Raw genomic sequence first — 18,613 nt, 5'->3', positions numbered from 1 at the left:
TCATCAGGTTTTTGCATCTCAGTATTACAGCTGTCCCTTATCTTGATACCAGAAGTGCAATGAATCCAATACAAAGTTAGGAGTAATAGGAAGACTCAAATTGAGTAAATATCTTTACAAGAATCCTTACTGAAATGAAATATTTCAGGAATTGTGAATACTGTCAAAATGCATTGAAATAATGTTCAAAGCTAATAGTGATTCCAGTAACTAGCATATTACACTGAAGACATGGGAGCATTGTAATCTTGATCTCCTGTTTGTATCCTACAATCTACTTCTTAATATTTATTTAGATGGTGTGTACACTAACTGCAAAGTGCTAAGATTTAGTGCAATCGTAATCAGCAGTAAGTTGTGAATAACCAATCTCTCAATTAACCTATGAGTTGTCTTAAGAAACTACAGTAGCCGCAGGGTTATTTTAATAACCGCATCCCTACTTACATAAGGTATACTTACAACAGTGCAAAACTTCAGATTAAAAAAATACATATATATGCAAGTATTACATACTGTACAGAGGTCTTTGTACTGTAACTTCTGAAACTTGGTGTCTGTGTTTCCTGCACACAGCTCCACATATCCAAGGACTACTTGAAATACAGTGTTGTGAATGGCTTGAGTGAAGTGCATATGTAACTGGTCCATTGCTGTCTGAAAGAAAAGGAATAACACAAAATCAAGTAGTAAAATTCAATTTGTCATTTGCCATAGTCTTTTAATCTAAGTCTTTTTCAGTACTGAACACAGGAGACTGTAAGCATGACCTCTAATCTTTGTTTCAAAAATACCTAACATAGGACTTGGCAATATTACAATACGGTAACGTAAAAGAGTTCAGGTATTACCAGTAAAATCAGTTTCCCCTGCCATTCTCCCTCTAACTCACTGGGTTTTTGACATTATCACTAGTAAATATTAATTTTACATAGAATTATAGAATGGTTTAGGTTGGAAGGAACCTTGAAGATCATCGAGTTCCAACCCCCCTGGCATAGGCAGGGACACCTCCCACTAGACCAGGTTGCTCTAAGGCCAGGCTGGATGGGGCTTTAACACCCCAGGGATGGGGCTTCCACAACTTCTCTGGGCAACCTCTTCCAGCACCTCACCACCCTCAAAGTGAAAAATTTCTTCCTAATATCTAACTTAATCTACCTTCTTCCTGTTTGAAGCCATTCCCCCTTGTTCTGTCACTACATGCCCGAGTAAAAAGTCCTTCCCCAGCTCTCCTTTAAGCCCCCTTTAGGTACTGGAAGGCCGCAATAAGATCTCCCCGGAGCCTTCTCTTCTCCAGGCTGAACAGCCCCAACTCTCTCAGCCTGTCAATATATACATGTGTGTGTATGTATATACACCCACACACGTGCATATATATACACACTTATATAATATATTTAATTATAGAATCTACTCATTCATTCATTTTCTATCCCAATCATTGATGAATGTCTCAAAGAGAAATTAATTGAGATCAGTGCTATTCTTCCCACTGGAAACACTTTCAACAAAAATAAAAATATTTCCTTTGCAATTAATAAAACTAAAACCACAAAGTCTTCAATCCATCCACTTGCCAAACCAAGTTCTTCCTTCAAGAATATAAAGTAGGATTAAGTGTTACAGAAAGGCACGCACATTACATCAATATATTTCTTACAAAAACCGTCTTTGCACTAAAAACTAAATATGACATTTGTTTAATAAAACTTATTTTTTCCAGGAAAAAAAAAAGTACATGTACTAAACACTGATGACTATGTAAGTTTTGTCATAATCATCCCCGAGTTTCAGATCAGGCTGTTTCCCCGATCCTTTGTTAATAAACCGTACATTACATTAGTCCATTTCAGACACTGAATTTTCTCACTGTTTAAAGATATGCTAATAATCAGTATATATGATATATAAGAATTGATAAAAAAATTATTTGATGTGCAGGAATGAAGTTAGTAGATCCCGCAATTTGAAAATGGTCAGTTTCACTACTTGCTATTTGACATTCTCAGCTATTGACAAGAGCTGAGAACTCAATTATGCCTATAAGAAATGAACAAGCAATTCTGCTCTATCCTATTGCAAATAATCAATCTTCTGCAGCTACTCTTAACTTGAATTAGTCAAAGAAAACAGAATGACAAATGAAAACATGAAAAGTACCGAAGACACCGAAAGTTCTTTTCGTTTTGTTTACCAAGGAGGGGTCAAAATGGGAGATACTTCAATAATGATGCAACTAAATTCTTTCCAGGACAAGTTCAAAATACATACTTTAATAGTAATAAAACGAATGTCAAAACCAAGTCATTCTATCATGAGAACAGAGCAGACAAAGCCGTGCAGTAACAAATAACACTTTTGTTTTGTTCATAAACTTCATTCCTCTCCAACAAAAAGTCTTCCTTTTTCAAGGCTAGACTTCGGAGCAGTGAATGCATTATATCTACTTTTGTTCAGTAAATGAAGAAATTGCATACAATGCACTAGCAAAGTAAAAGTCTAATTAATCTTCTCCCCCGATTTTAAGTTGCTGTCTTTAGGCACTCCAATGGTTCTGCACATTGTCAAAGTATGGGAAGAGAAATCCATTTCTAACCTATTGCAAAGCTACACTTATCACAGTCAGGACACGGAAAAAAGAACTTTACTTTGCTAGAAAGGTTCTAATTAGAAAGAACAAACAAACAAACAAACAAACAAACATTTAAAAACAACCCCCAAAAGGCATTCTAATGTCAGCCATGCTTCTGAATACTGGGGAAAAAAAACATTAAAAATCCCCAAGCATAATAAAGAACGAAAGGGATCCCTGTCTTGTCTTCATCAGGGGACAGGCACTTTGACATGATCTTTAGCAATTAAAGCTTTCTGGAGGAATCTCTTCTCCAAGCAAAGCATCATTGCTGCACTGGTGCCACCATGTTTAGGCTCACTATATTATGAACACCAGTCACTGACGAAAGATGCCTCCAGGACTTTCTCGTCTCCTTACCCTGCTTGACATCACAGGAGCTTGGTACTAGTTCCCACACTGCCTAACTGCTTCAGAAGGAAACAAGCTCACCGCCTTCCCAGAGAAAACATCCTAAGCCTCAAGGCAGTGCACCAACAGAAGAGAACTACATCCTATCGGAGAGTTTAGACCTACTCTTGTTTACATATAAAAAGCTCTAGGCACACTGAGACCTAACTTTTAGGGCATGACCACAGTATAGGTTTCACATGCCTTGTGTCATATTGTGTTGTCAAGAAAAATATCTCCTCACATATTCGTTCCTGTTGCATTCAAGTACAATATAAAATGAGAATGCACACATAGAAGGTACAGCTTGTGCACAATTCAGTAACAGGGACCTAGCTATGAAAAATAGTACTCACATGCCCAAATACAATAATAATGCAAACAGCATTACAAATAGAGCTGAAATATGGAACTGTTGCAGTTATACCAAGTCCAAAAAGCTACATCACAGTAATACACAGTTTCCCTTTAGCAATTACTGTTAAATTATTGGAACGCTATAAAAGTCTTCGTATACTCAGCAAGATTCATCAGCATTAGAAAAATAGATTTCCGTCACAGTACTCAAAGCTTCATGCTGTTACACCACTGTTCTTTGTGACTTACTCAGAAGATGAATACTAACCTGTGTTTTTCCAAGCAGCCTATAAGCCTGCTGAACCTTTGTATAATGACTGATATCAAAGTTCTTGCATATTTTGGAGAGTGCTACATCCAACTGTTCCTATATAAATGAAGGAAAAAATGTGTTAAGCACTTAATAAAAACAGGCCAAGTAATACATTGCTTAAACAACAGCAAGTGAGGAAATAATGCTTATTTAAACAGCCTAATAAGTATGCTTGTACAATAGCCAATTCTGTACATTGCTGAACTATTTTGAGGTGCTCAAATGTGACTTCTTGCAGCCTGCAGTACTTCAGTCTGAAATTTTTGTCAGCTAAACAGTTCTACTGTTTCCAAGAACAAGCACAGTAAGAAGTACACTACTTCACTGAGTAAAATTCAAAGTGATGTTTACTTTGAGAAGGTCTAGCACCACAATATGGGAGAGCTGGGATTTCTAACTTGGTCTACTCCCGTTCCTAAGAAAAACCCAGATGTGGGGAAAAACCCTAAAATGTTACAAAGGTGTTTCACCTCAAGCAGTTCAATCAGACTTCTTAACCCTCTGATGACATCTATTGAAAGGAATTAACACTGTCTCACGTAGAAGTTCCTTGTGAAATAAGTCATTTATGGACTACTATACCAACACAATGATCAGTACCACAGGAGAAGAAAAGAAAGCGCGCAGACACACATGCGTTCTGCCATCAGAGCTGTGTCTGAGCATACTGAACAGCTTTGCAATAAATGAAGTTCATTTATTATGTGCACTGAATGGAAAAAAAAAAACAAACTAAAGTAGGATCATATACTTAATGACTAACTAAAAAGGCTTCCAAGAACTTGACCGTGTAGCTTAGTAACTTAATTCTCACTTATATGCTTTAATACATTCAGATACACGCAGCCTAATTCTACTTATTTTCAATCAACAATGCAAGAAAACAGGAATCAAGAACATATAACATACACAGCTAGTAGATATTTTCTCTCCATGCTAGCCACTAAAGCCATTTCAATTGTAATTATTTAAGGATCTTGCAATGCAGTCTTGCTCTTGCAAATAGGAACCACAGGAGATGGTTGTTTAGTACCCATGTACTTCTACATTCTCCACTGGAAAATTTTCATTAATTACTTCATTAGCCACAAAATATTTACGGATTTTAATCCTAGAGATTGGGGGGGGGGGAGTTGTTGCTGTTGGGTTTGGGGGTATGTGTTTTATTTTGGTTGGGTTTCTTTTAAGCAGATCAATATTTTCTTTAAGCACGAGAAAGAAGAGTAGAATACAATTGAGTACTGCATTTTTTCCTAAGCAAAATGGTAAAAGGACAAGTAACCTAAAGATTCAGAACTTCTCTAAAGGGTTACTGAGCAATTTGAATTTCAGACATATACTGATTTTTAAAAAATTTCCTTCTCTTATTTCATGCAGAACAGCTGTACAAAGAGAGAAACAGGGATACCAAACTGCCCATGAACAGAGTTCTTAAACATACAGCACATTAATCTTTTCAGCTACATTTTTCAATGGTTCCTTCCACTATAGCCACCTTGCATTTTATTTTTAACATAGAATAAAATTAAGGTCAATGTTAAAACCTAAATTACAAAAGGAAAAAAAAGGAAAAAAAAAAGGTATGGACATAAGCAGAGGCACGAACACTCTATGACTTACATTCTCCCATATGTATAAATATAATTCCAATAGAAAATAAGATGCTTCCCCATGAAGGAAACGAGATATTTCTATAAATCAAGAAATAATAAATGAAGATCTTGAATATGATTATTTAGCTAGCTGTGAATTGCTATCACCAACCAACATGGCACATTTTACCAGATTTTAGCATGAGCAGAATTTGCTTTGCAAAGCTGTTACTGGAAGGAAGTAAAGATGCATGTCTCCTTTTAAGCAACTTCAATGTTTGCTCACAAGTAATAAATGGCACATAAATGAAAGCAATAGGAATGAAAGCTGAGTGATTAAAAAAAAAAAAAAAAAAAAGATGAGTTTAATGACTCGCCTATGTGAGAATGAGAACAAAACAGCCAATTCATTAGGTCTTTTGAACAAGCCATGCTCTGAATAGAGCATAGACCAGTGAAAGAGTAAAAGAATAAAGAAAAGCTTTGAAAGAAAGCAAAAGTACAAAGGCATAAACGAAGGAAATTTAACAAAGTTCTAATTGTACAGGGAATTAAATAACAAGGTACAATAATACATGCACTTATCTGACCTTCTAAAGAGCAGAGGCATAGAGGGCTGCTGGGATAGCTAATTCAGTTTCCTGCTATGCTTTAAGTGTGTAGGCATTACATGCACTACTTATACATTATACATATCTACCTTACTATACTTCTTACAAAAAGCTTGTCAAGTTCCAGCTCAAAACTACCTCGTAATGGACTTAAAAGAATTCCTATTGTTCATTAACTTTTTTTTTTGTCACTAATTTCCAGCAAGACACTTAGCATTTTATATTTGTTTGCTTTTGCGATACTATCTACCAACTTCAACTGATCTTCTGTTTTAGGCACATCTTTCTCAGCTATTCAAGTCTGACCTCCCATGGCTTAGCACTGGCCCTATCCAGAAGTTTCGTTTCCTGACCTCTAAAATTTCCAGTGAAACTGTGACCTTCTGTGTAGCTTATACAAATCTTTTGGCATGCTGCTAACCTACTTTTCACAACTATTTAGGAGTAGTCTAAAAGCAGTTTATGGACTGAAAACCAGCATGCTTCTTCACCGTAAAGGGAGCATACTGTGCCCCAGTACTTCAAATGTTACGTGCCTGTTTTATTTGACTGCTTCAGCACTTAAAGTGGAGACAATTAGTGAGCTAGGCTTATAAATTTGACAGCATATTTTACATCATTTAAGTTGACTGCAGCATAAAAGGCTATATGAATAGCAATGACTATAGCATTTCAGAGACTGTATTTGAAAGAAATGTGCATGTTATTTAATAGCTAATGACACTGCATTAGAAAGCTCTAGTACCTAGAGGTTAAATACTAACTTATACTAAACATCAATATATTAATTCTTACCTCTATTTGTTCCAAGGTGTCTTGCAGTTTTGAATTCAACTCACTATTAATGAAAGAAAAAATAATGTTTAAAATTGAACTACTGATGATATTAACATTTCACACACAAGTTTCTTGTTTCCAAACAACATATTTGCCTGCTACCAAGCCACAATATAGTAATTTATCATAAATCTGCTGTTACTGTGTCACACTAGCATCACCACACTACTGTTACCACTGAAAAGCACTTAATGCAGGCATTTGCAGTATTCCTAACACTTCAAATCAAAACATTTGTTGCAGCACCACATTATCCTGGGTTTACAGTGCAACAGTGTTAAGAGGGCCCAGACAAGACCCCATCCTGCTAGGATTTACTCGAGCATTCAAAGACATTCCCAACCCCCAAGAAATTTGTGCTCTAAACATTTTGATTTGGCACTTTGGTTTACAGTAGAACATAACCTGAAAGGTCAGGGCTATCAGGTCTTTGCAGACTCTGGTATAGTAACTTTTACTTGTTGCTCAGAAACACCTCACAGAAACATTATAAGAAAAAAAAAAAGAACTTAAGCTTAAAAAGATTTTTTGAGAGTTGTGTAAGACCATCATTTCACTTCGCTGAGCTATATTTTGTATAGAAAGATTAACAAAAATAGCTATCATAAGAGAAACTATTGAGGACAAAGAAAGGCACAACTGCTCCTTTCCAACAATCAGCTTTAAAAATTTCAGAACACCAGCCAGAAAAATAAGACACAAAATATGACCACTATGTTTTTGTTTGGGAGGGTCAAAGTAACTAAGAAATAGGCAGGATATTCTCTTCGGCATGGAAAGCACAGAGTTTTCATGGGATAATTGCCGTACCCGATTTTAGATAACTTACTTCTGCACTCTGAATCTTTTCCTAAGGGGCCTAAGTTAACTATCAAAAGATGGATTCTAGATTTCCTACCTAGTTCTCTCCACTTAAATGATATGCCCATCATCCCTCCTTTCTCAGTTTTGTTAGATAACCTGGACACAACACCCTCCAAAGAAAGCTTTAAATAGAAAAAATTGTATCAGAAAGGGCTGTCATTAAACACTAAATCGAGTAGCCACTATTTCTTTGTTCTTTCTCCACATGCAACAAGCCCGCAAACAGAAAAGCCTCCACAACAATTTCATGTTACTACATCTCCTGCTGGAGTTTATGAGCATTTCCTGTTATTTAGTTCTTTTAGCAAGCAAGACGATATTAGCACAAGAGTAAGAACCTTGCTCTGTGCACAGAACCACTCCTCCTTTCCATCTTTAGAATGAGATAGAGCATAGACCATCACCCCCTGGGTATAAACATATAGTTGGTTTACATGTTGAAATTAACTGGCTTCGAATAAAAGCTGCTGACATTAGCAAAAATGATGCAACACACAGGTAGTCTCACACAGATTGAACAAATTATGCAATTGTAGTGCTCTAAGTCCTGCGAAAATTCACAAAGCCCCTAATGGTAGCAGGTACCATATAAACACAGGACTATGATTCCTTTCAAACAAACGTCATGAACATGTTGCAGCTAATCTAGCATTTCTTTACCTTTTCTAATTAAATTAAAAATACACATGGATTTTTCACCTCAGCCAGGTAACTTACATGCTCACACACAGGAAGAACTTGCTCGACTATTGCAATATGAGGCTGAAAAACTTCCTGGGCCCCAAAAACCGTTTCTTGATTATTACCCATTCAACTCCTGTGACAATGCTGTCTTCCCATTCAAGTGAGGGCTCAAGCACCAATTTTAAATACGCTCATTCACAGTTTATGTATTCAACCAAGCTATGACATAAAGAGTTGTTTGCAAGAATACAGCCAACATTTATGCTGACTAATTTAGAAAAAGAAGGTGTGATCACAAAATTTCATAAGAAAAGTAACTTTATTAAAGTATTGAAGTGAAAATGTAGTAATGCAGTCTCCAGCTAAACCTGTCTGTATTTTCTAAGCCAGAATTATAAAGTAGTGCTGGGACATAATGGTTACATGATTATTATGAAAGTCCATTTACCATAATTGAAAAATTAATTCAAGGCATTCATTTAATTCATAAAAAAATGTATTAGAAGTCTTTTTTCTTTGCATCCCCATGCATACAAATCTAAATTAGCACATATTTAAAAGGCACATTACTGCAATATAACAGAAGTAATACTTTGACCTAAATGCAACAGACAGAGTCATCCCATTATCTGTCACTACATTTTCCTACAGGTTTTTCAAGGGAATCTACTCACATCAGAACTGATCAACAAGCAGAAGTCAAAAGACTTTGATTTATATTTTTAAACAAAAGCTAATCTCATAATGCAAGCATTCCAAAGCAAGACAACAATGGAGAACAAAAATAACAGAAATCTAGACCATTATTTCAAAGGCGGACGAGCACCAAAATAAAAGTTATACACTTCATAGAAAGATTTAAATCCCCTGCTGTTTAAGAGCTACACCTAATTCTTACCACCATCTAGCAAGAAAAACGTGAAGAATGACTGTACAAAGGAAGGCACTGATTCTTGTCATGTGGACAGTGGACAATCAAAGGGATACTGTGAAAATTTCACACTAAGAGAGAGAGGTGATGTCTCATATAAGCACACGTTATAAATGCTAGCACGTCTGTTTTCTTGACTAGCTGTTTTTTACGGCAATCCTAAAAAGAAATGCAAGAGATCTATTTATTAATTTAGCCTAATCCCCTGCTAGCAAGACATTATTCCATACAATGCATATTCTCTCAGACTTCTGAAAGTACAACAGTGAACAGACACTGAAATGTATGCACTGGGGCTGGGATTTACAGCTAAAACGTCCTCCTGCTCTCACAATGCAAACAAAAACAAGCTCTAAAAACTCTCTCAGAATAAAGCAGTGCCAATTTTTTCTGTTACCATCCTTTCTTTCAAAAAACTGTCTTCTTGGGTGCCAGGATATCCTTATGATAGCAACAACAAAGTAAACCCTCACAGCTACTTGTCATGTATCTTGTCAGTATGCTATCAGATTTAAAATAGTATGACTTCTGCAGTTCAGTATCCTAAATGGCAAAAGCACGAACTGATAGTTTAAGTTCCAAATTTTGTTACAGTGGACATAGTGTAGTGGAGATAAACTTTGAAGCTGCAATAAAAGCTTGAAGTGATGCAACATTAAACAGAAACTTTCATATCACTTATACAAAACAGAATTTAAGTCAAAGAAACTTTGTAATTTAACCTACATCTCAAAAGAGCAAGGTTTTCCAGGTGAGCACCCTTGACTTTGGGAGAGTTGACTTTGGCCTCTTGAAAAATCTGCTTGGCATTGTGCCATGGGATGAAGCGCTGGAGGGAAGAGGGGTCCAAGAAAGTTGGTTAATATTCAAGGACCACCTCCTCCAAGCTCAAGAGCAATGCATCCCTATAAGGAGGAAGGCAGGCAGAAAAGCCAGGAGGCCTGCATGGATGAACAAGGAGCTCCTAGACATGACCAAAGGAAAAAGGAGGCCTATAGGGAGTGGAAACAGGAGCAGGTAGCCTGGGAAGTATACGGAGGAATAGTTCGAGGAGCCAGGGATCGGGTTAGACAAGCTAAAGCCCAGATAGAACTAAATCTGGCCAGGGACATTAAGACAAACAAAAAACTCTTCTTTAAGTATGTCAGCGAGAAAAGAAAGACTAGGGAAGATGTGGGCCCTCTCTGGAAGGAAACGCAAGAACTGGTTACCCGGGACAGAGACAGAGCTGAGGTACTCAATGACTTTTTTGCCTCAGTCTTCACTGGCAAGGACTGCAGCGGCACTGCCCATGACGCAGAATGCAAAGGTGAGGATTGGGAAAATGAAGAACCACCCACTGTAGGTGAAGATCAAGTGCGAGACCACCTGAGGAACCTGAAGGTGCACAAGTCCATGGGACCTGATGAGATACATCTGCAGGTCCTGAGGGAACTGGCTGATGAAGTTGCTAAGCCACTAGCCATCATATTTGAGAAGCTGTGGTGGTCTGGCAAGGTTCCTGCCAACTGGAAAAGGGGAAACATAACCCCTATTTTCAAAAAGGGAAATAAGGAAGACCCAGGGAACTACAGGCCGGTCAGTCTCACCTCTGTGCCTGGCAAGATCATGGAGCAAATCCTCCTAGAAACTCTGCTGAGGCACATAGAAAACAAGGAGGTGATTGGTGACAGCCAGCAGGGCTTCACCAAGGGCAAGTCATGCCTGACAAATTTGGTGGCCTTCTATGAAGGGGTTACAGCGGCAGTGGACAAGGGAAGATCAACTGATGTCATCTACCTGGACTTGTGCAAAGTGTTGACACTGTCTAAACTGAAGAGACATTGCCTAGACAAATGGACCACTTGGTGGATAAGAACTGGCTGGACGGTCGCACTCAGAGAGTTGTGGTTAACAGCTCAAGGTCCAAGTGGAGAGCAGTTACAAGTGGCGTTCCTCAGGGATCGGTACTGGGACCAGTGCTGTTCAACATCTTTGTTGGCAACATGGACAGTGGGGTCGAGTGCACCTTCAGCAAGTTTGCTGATGACACCAAGCTCTTTGGCGAGGTAGACACGCTGGAGGGGAGGGATGCCATCCAGAGGGACCTGGACAGGCTGGAGAGGTGGGTCCAAGCCAACCTCATGCAGTTCAACAAGGCCAAGTGCAAGGTCTTACATCTGGGTCAGGGCAATCCCAAGCACAAATACAGGCTCGGCGGGGAATGGCTGGAGAGCAGCCCTGAGGAGAAGCACCTGTGGGTGCTGATTGACGAGAAGCTCAACATGAGCCAGCAATGTGCGATCACAGCCTAGAAGGCCAACCATATCCTAGGCTGCATCAAAAGAAGTGTGGTCAGCACATCAAAGGTGATTCTGCTCCTCTACTCCGCTCTCGTGAGACCCCACCTGGAGTACTGCATCCAGCTCTGGAGTCCCCAACATAAGAAGGACATGGACCTTCTGGAGTGTGTCCAGAGAAGAGCCACGAGGATGATCTGAGGGCTGGAGCACCTCTCCTATGAGGAGAGGCTGAAAGAGTTGGGGCTGTTCAGCCTGGAGAAGAGAAGGTTCCAGGGAGATCTTATTGCGGCCTTCCAGTACCTAAAGGGGGCCTAACAGGAGAGCTGGGGAAGGACTTTTTACTTGGGCATGTAGCGATAGGACGAGGGGGAATGGCTTTAAACTGGAAGAGGGCAGGTTCAGATTGAATATTAGGAAGAAGTTTTTCACTTTGAGGGTGGTAAGGCACTGGGTCAGGTTGCCCAGGGAGGTTGTTGAGGCCCCATCCCTGGAGGTGTTCAAGGCCAGGCTGGACATGGCTTTGGGCAACCTGGTCTAGTGGGAGGTGTCCCTGCCTATGGCAGGGGGGTTGGAACTCGACGATCTTCAAGGTCTTTCCCAACCTAAACCATTCTATGATTCTATGATTGTGAAAACTGGCTAGTAGTGGTACAGGGAAGGGGGAAACTACTGAGGATGCTTATGCTTTTATAAATGCCTCAATTTTACTTTTCTATGCAGAAAATAAAATTAAAATCAAAGCTGGTTTAGAGAATGAGTATTAATGATCACCGTTTTATACCATTTACAAATAAAATCACAGAGAAGCTGAAATCTGCACAATGTCATCTTACCTTATACAACTGTAATGTTTGAAAGTGCTGGCAGCTTTCTGGCATTCCAAGCACAGCTGAATAGCTCCTGGATAGTCCTCTTCCTTAGGATAAAATACAATGGAAAACTAATTTTGCTTTTGAAGCAAACACCGCAACACCCACGTTTGCTCACATGCTTATGTATAAACATAAGGAACAAAACATTTTGCCTCTCGCATTTATACAGTAAAGTTAAAGGAAATGAGTGAGGGTCTATTGCAGAACTTACTGTGCAAGCAGTTTAGAAGTAGAAACAGAAAACATCTGAAAACACTGTGTATTACATTACCTTATGCAATTGACTTGCTGGTTTGTTTCCTCATGCATTCATACAAAACATACCCCAGAATATTTTAATAACAAAAGAACTAACATCTTCCCAGTCAACTTTCAACACTTGTTAATACAATATGATCTATTCACGAGGAAGGAAAGAGATAAGTTCAGGCACTGGCAAGCTGTTGCCATAGTTTACAAAACCTATTAAGAGACAAGGGAGACACTCTGACATTATGCTCAAATAAACACTACTTAGTTTGACACATTCTGTAGCTAATAATTAATGAATTTAAAGACAACTGGCTCACACAAGTCCCCAGGACAAAAAGAACATAGTTTAGAAAAAAATATGGAAATATTATAAGAATATCCAATAGGTAGACGTTTCAATCAGGAAGTACATGAAGATGCCAGGACAAAATCAAATCAAAAACATACACACAAAAAGGTAAAACCCCAGGACCTTGCCAACAGAATACGAGCAGTGCCTTGGGTATAACTACTATTTTTGTATTCTATTAGATATGGGGCCAGAAAGGTTCTTCAAGGAAGGAAACCCCTCTTTAATAGCTAAGAGCTTCCCATTTTTGTCCTAATTACATCTGTGATATTATGTGCTTCAGAGAGCTCAAATGCAAAGCTGTTACTGAAATTTCAAAGTTATTGATTGAAGAGTAAAAACACAAGGGCAATTTATATTCGGCTATTATCATAAAGGAGTTTCTGAAATGAAATTGGTTTTAACAGCAGCATTGTAATGCAGATCAAGTTTAGCTAAAAACACACAAAAAACCCACACACATTATCCACTAGATGAAAACAGAACAGTACATTGGTCTAAAATGATTGCTGCTTTTATAGCTCTTTGCATCTTTCTCCATTGGAAACCTAGTACTTGCTCCATTGAGTCTAACAGCTCAAATCAGAAAGCCTGCTTGCATAACATCTATTACTAATATATTCCAGATGTAGCTCACCCCTGTAAGTTATTATAGCTTCATGCCTGGTCTTTTTTTAATTGGGAACTCTATTTAAATGTTCCTTTGTGAATGCCTACTAATAGTGTTCATGCATATTCCAAGCTACAAAGTTCTCCTCGGAGTAAAGACAACAAATTGGTCAACATCTTGGACAACTTATTGGGAGCAGACACTGAGCACAGCTCTAAAACTGCACTTAGCCAGAAAGGGCAGTTCCAGCCCTTAACATTTAAAAAATCACTGGCAAATTATGATAATCAGACATTACGGTCTGTGTGTGGACGCAACACCTAAAACTCTGTCTCAAGACAATTCCTACTAGTAGACACTGAAGAGCTGATTTCCTGTGCAACAAAATATAGCACAGAAATGAAAAGCTAATCATTGTACAGGGCTTACTGAGCAGAAGGCAATGTTTATGCAGCCTCTAAATTAATACATTCTTGCTTGGTAAAGAATAACCAAGTGCACTGAGACAAGGTGTATTACACAAGACGGAATTAAACTCAACAAATCCTAAGAGTTACAATTATTAAGGCTCAATTTCAAAATTTAGTAACTAGGGATTATCATAATAACATTCCATCCAATATTAGCTGTAAATATTTGGCAAACTAGCAAGTCAAAATCTTTACAATACATGATTAAAATATAGTTGTCAATAAAATCCCGATGATGTCTTTCGTACAATTTAATTACCTTAAGATGTTATTTTTGCTCTGTGCAGTATCTTATGCATTTTTAGGCAGTATATATACTGTATCAGTAAAATTTTCAGTGTCATGGGCTGCATGCTGCAATGTTTTCAGCAACTGACTATTAAAAAGCCAACCCAACGAATAAGGAGAGAAGCTACTACATGTACAAATAAAATACTACGCAGGGAGCCCAGATATAAATTTGTACAGTAATATACCAGTAGAAGTATTTTATCCAGACTTAGTATATCATCAGTCAGCTAAATCTCAGCTTCTTTTTTCTTCCAAATATCAAGCTAAGGCCAGAAAAGAAGTATAAGTTGAGAGTAGGGGGGGGTATGAAGACTCCACAGCACTCTTACTGAACTAACTCAAGCCTCAGTGTCCAGATCTAAAGGCAGGATTGAGTCTTTGACAGAAAACTCCCCCAGAAAATACAGGGGCTATCTAATTTGATGTAAAGTATTTCTCACAACATTTAAAAAAAGAATAAAAATATAATTCTACCACACGAACACCCATAGCCTGTTTGCAAGAGGAAGGAAAGAAGGGACAAAATTAAGATGACAAAATTAGACTTAGAAGAGCTTCAAATTGTAATAGTCTGGCAGGGACTTACCTCCAACATCTCACTCAAACGCACATCAGTTCTTTGCTAAAAAAAAAAAAAAAAAAAAAAAGGGGTGATAACTACATAGAAATGAAGAAAAATTTTTTTTTGCCGTTGAACAAAACCACTGTACATACCAGTGTTTTTATTGTTCTCAGAGACTTTAGCAGTCCAATAAGCAACTGTCGTTTCCTTTGATTTGCAAGAAGCCCCAGACTAGTTTGGGTGAAGCCTTCCTTTGCTATATTCAGGTGTCTGCAAAAGTTAAAAAATGAACATAATCTTTGACAACATGTAAAACAAAACATATTTCTGATAGATTCTAACATGTCCATCAAAACACATGATAGAAAACAAGACTGTCAGCATTGCTAGGGAAACCCAGAAATTGAAATGATACCAGAATACTAAGAAGGTATGTTTTCCCTTCTGCAGAAATTGTCTGTGGATCAACGGCGTATCTCAAAAGGTTGCTGTTTTAAAGACAACTCCCAGTTGAAAAAACTGAGAGCTGCAAGACAGAAAGCAGCTGGTATTTCTTTCAGTATCTTTAAATACTATTCCTAATTCCATTCACCACATAAACAGGAAATATCATCAGCAAGCAAACTTCCTGGGTTTACAGATTTCTTTTTAAATACTTTTCCCCTCTTTCAATCTCTGCCGTTATTTAAGCAAGATACCTTCTTCCATTTGTGCAAATAACAGCTGCTAACTGAAGGCCAGTCTGCAATGATGTAACACGTTCAAGTTCCTACAAAGAGACAACAGGTTAAATAAATATACAAAAAGTGGTGCTACACACCGGTAAAGACTAGCAATTAGTAGGTTTCTCTTGAGATGTTATAATAACTTTGTAGAGTTACTTTATGCATTATTTGTTTCATCATTTTATATAGGCTAACACTGGAATGTAACACTAATATAAACTATCCTTTAAAATACTATTCTCTTGAAGAAAGATACTTGAAATTCATTTTGATTGCAGGTGGACCCTCTACATTTATACACTGTACATTTAGCCTAAGAAACTCTATACCATTCATGCACCACAGCAGAATGATCCAAGCTTCAGGGACAGAAGCACAGGGTTTAATTTGCATTAATAAGCCAGAGAGCAGCAAAACAACAACAACAACAAAAAAATCATGTTTCACACAGCACTTTCTTGTTTAGAAGCACTTGTGTTCTACCAATTTAATAGATGTCACTTCATAATGAATGTTAATTGTATCCTGTTGAATTTCAGCTGAAAACTCTTCAGCACAGGTGACCTGAATTTAGCTTGATTTTGACTTCATGAAGTGCCTGGCATAATCTCAACTCCTTTAAAAAATAAAATTTTTAATATACCTATTAGGATTTCTTTTGTTAGGAACAGCACTGCAGAAAAGTCAATGCTCTCCCCACACTAAAGGAGACAAAACTTTTTTTTTTTTAAATACTGCTCATCATTTCAAAATATATCAAATGTTTTCCATGGGGAGACTCACTTCGAAAACTAATCTAATTCTAAAGATATGACAAGCAAAAACAAGTCTAAAGTTTAGTTCAGTTTAAGATCAGCTCCTGGTCAGCCTCTAAAGACACAAGTAATTCTGACAAATCACTGAGCTGAACCTTTCACCAAAACCAGTTCCTCCTTTATGTTAACAATGTTGCTTTTGCAAAAATGACAGCTGAGTTGCTGATATGCATAATATTTTAAGAAACTGAATTCAAAGATTACTTTCTTCAGTACCTACTTCTCACTGAAAACATACTTTGCAAATGTCAGAGCTATTCAAAAGGCCATTTTTCCCTTTTTCATGAGGAAACACATACAATAAGGAGCAACTCCATTCCAGTCTCGCCTCTTGCAAAGATTCTGTAAAATCTCTCATTTGAATGCGACTGGATGGAGAGGCAGAGGGAGAGTACAGCTTAATGGTCTCCAGAGAGGGAATCTTCTGTCCAGCATTTAGGGCTGAATACATTTTTTCTCTTCTCAAAGACAGTCTTCCACCCATTGGTTGTTCCTAAAGCATGTCTTTCGTTTCAAGGAGAAGGAAAGGCTTGTGTCTGTGCCATGCCTGTTAGACCAGTACTTCACACTAGGAATGGGGTGCAAACCATGACTTCCCCACACTTTCCTTTGTATAGTGGAAGCAACTTGTTCAGGAGACAGAGTCAACTGCATTGTTACTGTAATGGGACACTGAACTGGAGCTGCCATTACAAACTACCCACGGCACATCAGGAGGTTCATTTCATGAGTCACTGGGAAAGTGAGTCCTATGATGCCCACCAGAAATCTGACAAATAAATATACTGATACTGACAAAAATAACTCTGTGCAAGCCTGTTCCCACAAGTAAAACTGAAGGATTATTAACTTAATCAGGCAAGTATGCATTTGATAAATTTTTTTAAAGACTCTTACTGGCAGGATGCATTTTTAACTGTCCCTTTGGAACATCTGAAGGAACTTCTTGGTATAAAACATGTGCACCTCACTAAGACGTTGCTGGGATAAGAGTATTAACATTACACAGCAAAATGCAAGAAGCACATTCTCCACAGTACTATTATGCACTGAGAGGGGGGTTTCAAAGGGAAGCTGCTGGATTCAGAAAAAGCAGCACTTGCTCAACATCATCAATTCTGAACATGCACAACAGCAAAACTATACCAGAAGGATTTGATACCGTACAATTACCCTTTCTGCCCCCCTCTACACTAGTTTATGAAGACTCAACCACTGTAGCACTTACCCAGCCTCCTTCTGCCATAGCCTCCCACCTGACTCGTTTAACTAAAAGTGAAGTAATATTACCCTTACAGCTTTTTTCTTCCACCAGCTATTGCAGGAGAGGACACAAGCAATGCTCACCCCCCTATTTTTCTTTAAACAGCAGCACTCCTCCTTCTACCCAGAAGAATGCCAGAGCACAGATGGGACACTTGCAACATCACTAAGGCTGGATGCACAGGCCAGGAGCACAAGCAAGCAGAAGAGGAAGTTGTGTCCTCTGGATGAAATAGGAAAATCATTCCAGCTCCATGACATCTACTGTGGGTCAGTACCTAGGAGGTACAAGCCCTAGCCTGCAGCCACAGTGTATCAGCTGAGAAGCAGGAGGCAAGGAAGGGAGGGATGCAATAGGAAGAGGGGGAGGGGAGTGGAGTAGAGGGGAGGGGAGTGAAAAAGAGACCTCCACCACCAAATGCAGCCATCATTACCCACCCACACTCTCTCCAGCTTCTTGACCAAAATGAGAATTGCCATAATCACTAGTATGACAATGCTTACACAAAGTGCTGTATACACACAGAATTATCCACTACAGGATAATTTTCAGAATATTTTTATAACAATGCCAAGTTTTCACTTTGCAGAATTCTCACTGTCATTTCCTGGAAAGATCAGATAAAATCAGGCAGAGCGGATCAAATGCATAGGGGCATTATGAAAAATAAATAGGTAGGAAAAAAAAAACTTCTCTTTAGATAACTATTAAGATAGGTGTTCCAATTATGTTTTGGGAGCAAGGAGAGAAGCCATGCAAGCAGCTAAAGCAGTTTTGCTTTGTTTTGCTCTTGGAGATCTTTGACATGTTGAGGTTCTGATTCCAGCTCAGTCTTCTCTTAGATGCCGCCTTCTCACAACTGCTTGAGATAAGTGTCAGGTTTCTGGTTAAGTGCTCTCAAATAATG

The 18,613-nt window shown here is 38.3% G+C and overlaps 1 protein-coding gene across 1 annotated transcript in view; it reads right to left on the bottom strand.

The window, feature by feature from the left end:
• Window positions 1-18,613, bottom strand: part of VPS50 (VPS50 subunit of EARP/GARPII complex) — a 96,609-nt gene that overhangs the window by 62,171 nt on the left and 15,825 nt on the right. Inside the window, exons 6-12 of the mRNA XM_082480020.1 lie at window positions 15,601-15,671; window positions 15,055-15,172; window positions 14,927-14,962; window positions 12,330-12,412; window positions 6,694-6,736; window positions 3,651-3,749; window positions 517-657 (exon numbers count right to left, since the gene is read on the bottom strand). Coding sequence (XP_082336146.1) covers window positions 517-657; window positions 3,651-3,749; window positions 6,694-6,736; window positions 12,330-12,412; window positions 14,927-14,962; window positions 15,055-15,172; window positions 15,601-15,671 — 591 coding nt within the window. The remainder of the gene's footprint in view (window positions 1-516; window positions 658-3,650; window positions 3,750-6,693; window positions 6,737-12,329; window positions 12,413-14,926; window positions 14,963-15,054; window positions 15,173-15,600; window positions 15,672-18,613) is intronic.

Source organism: Vanellus vanellus (assembly GCF_965231255.1).
Source record: "Vanellus vanellus genome assembly, chromosome: 2".
NCBI classification, from domain to species: domain Eukaryota; kingdom Metazoa; phylum Chordata; class Aves; order Charadriiformes; family Charadriidae; genus Vanellus; species Vanellus vanellus.
Note: the sequence above shows the minus strand (reverse complement) of the source record. Positions and strands in the feature narration are given on the sequence as shown.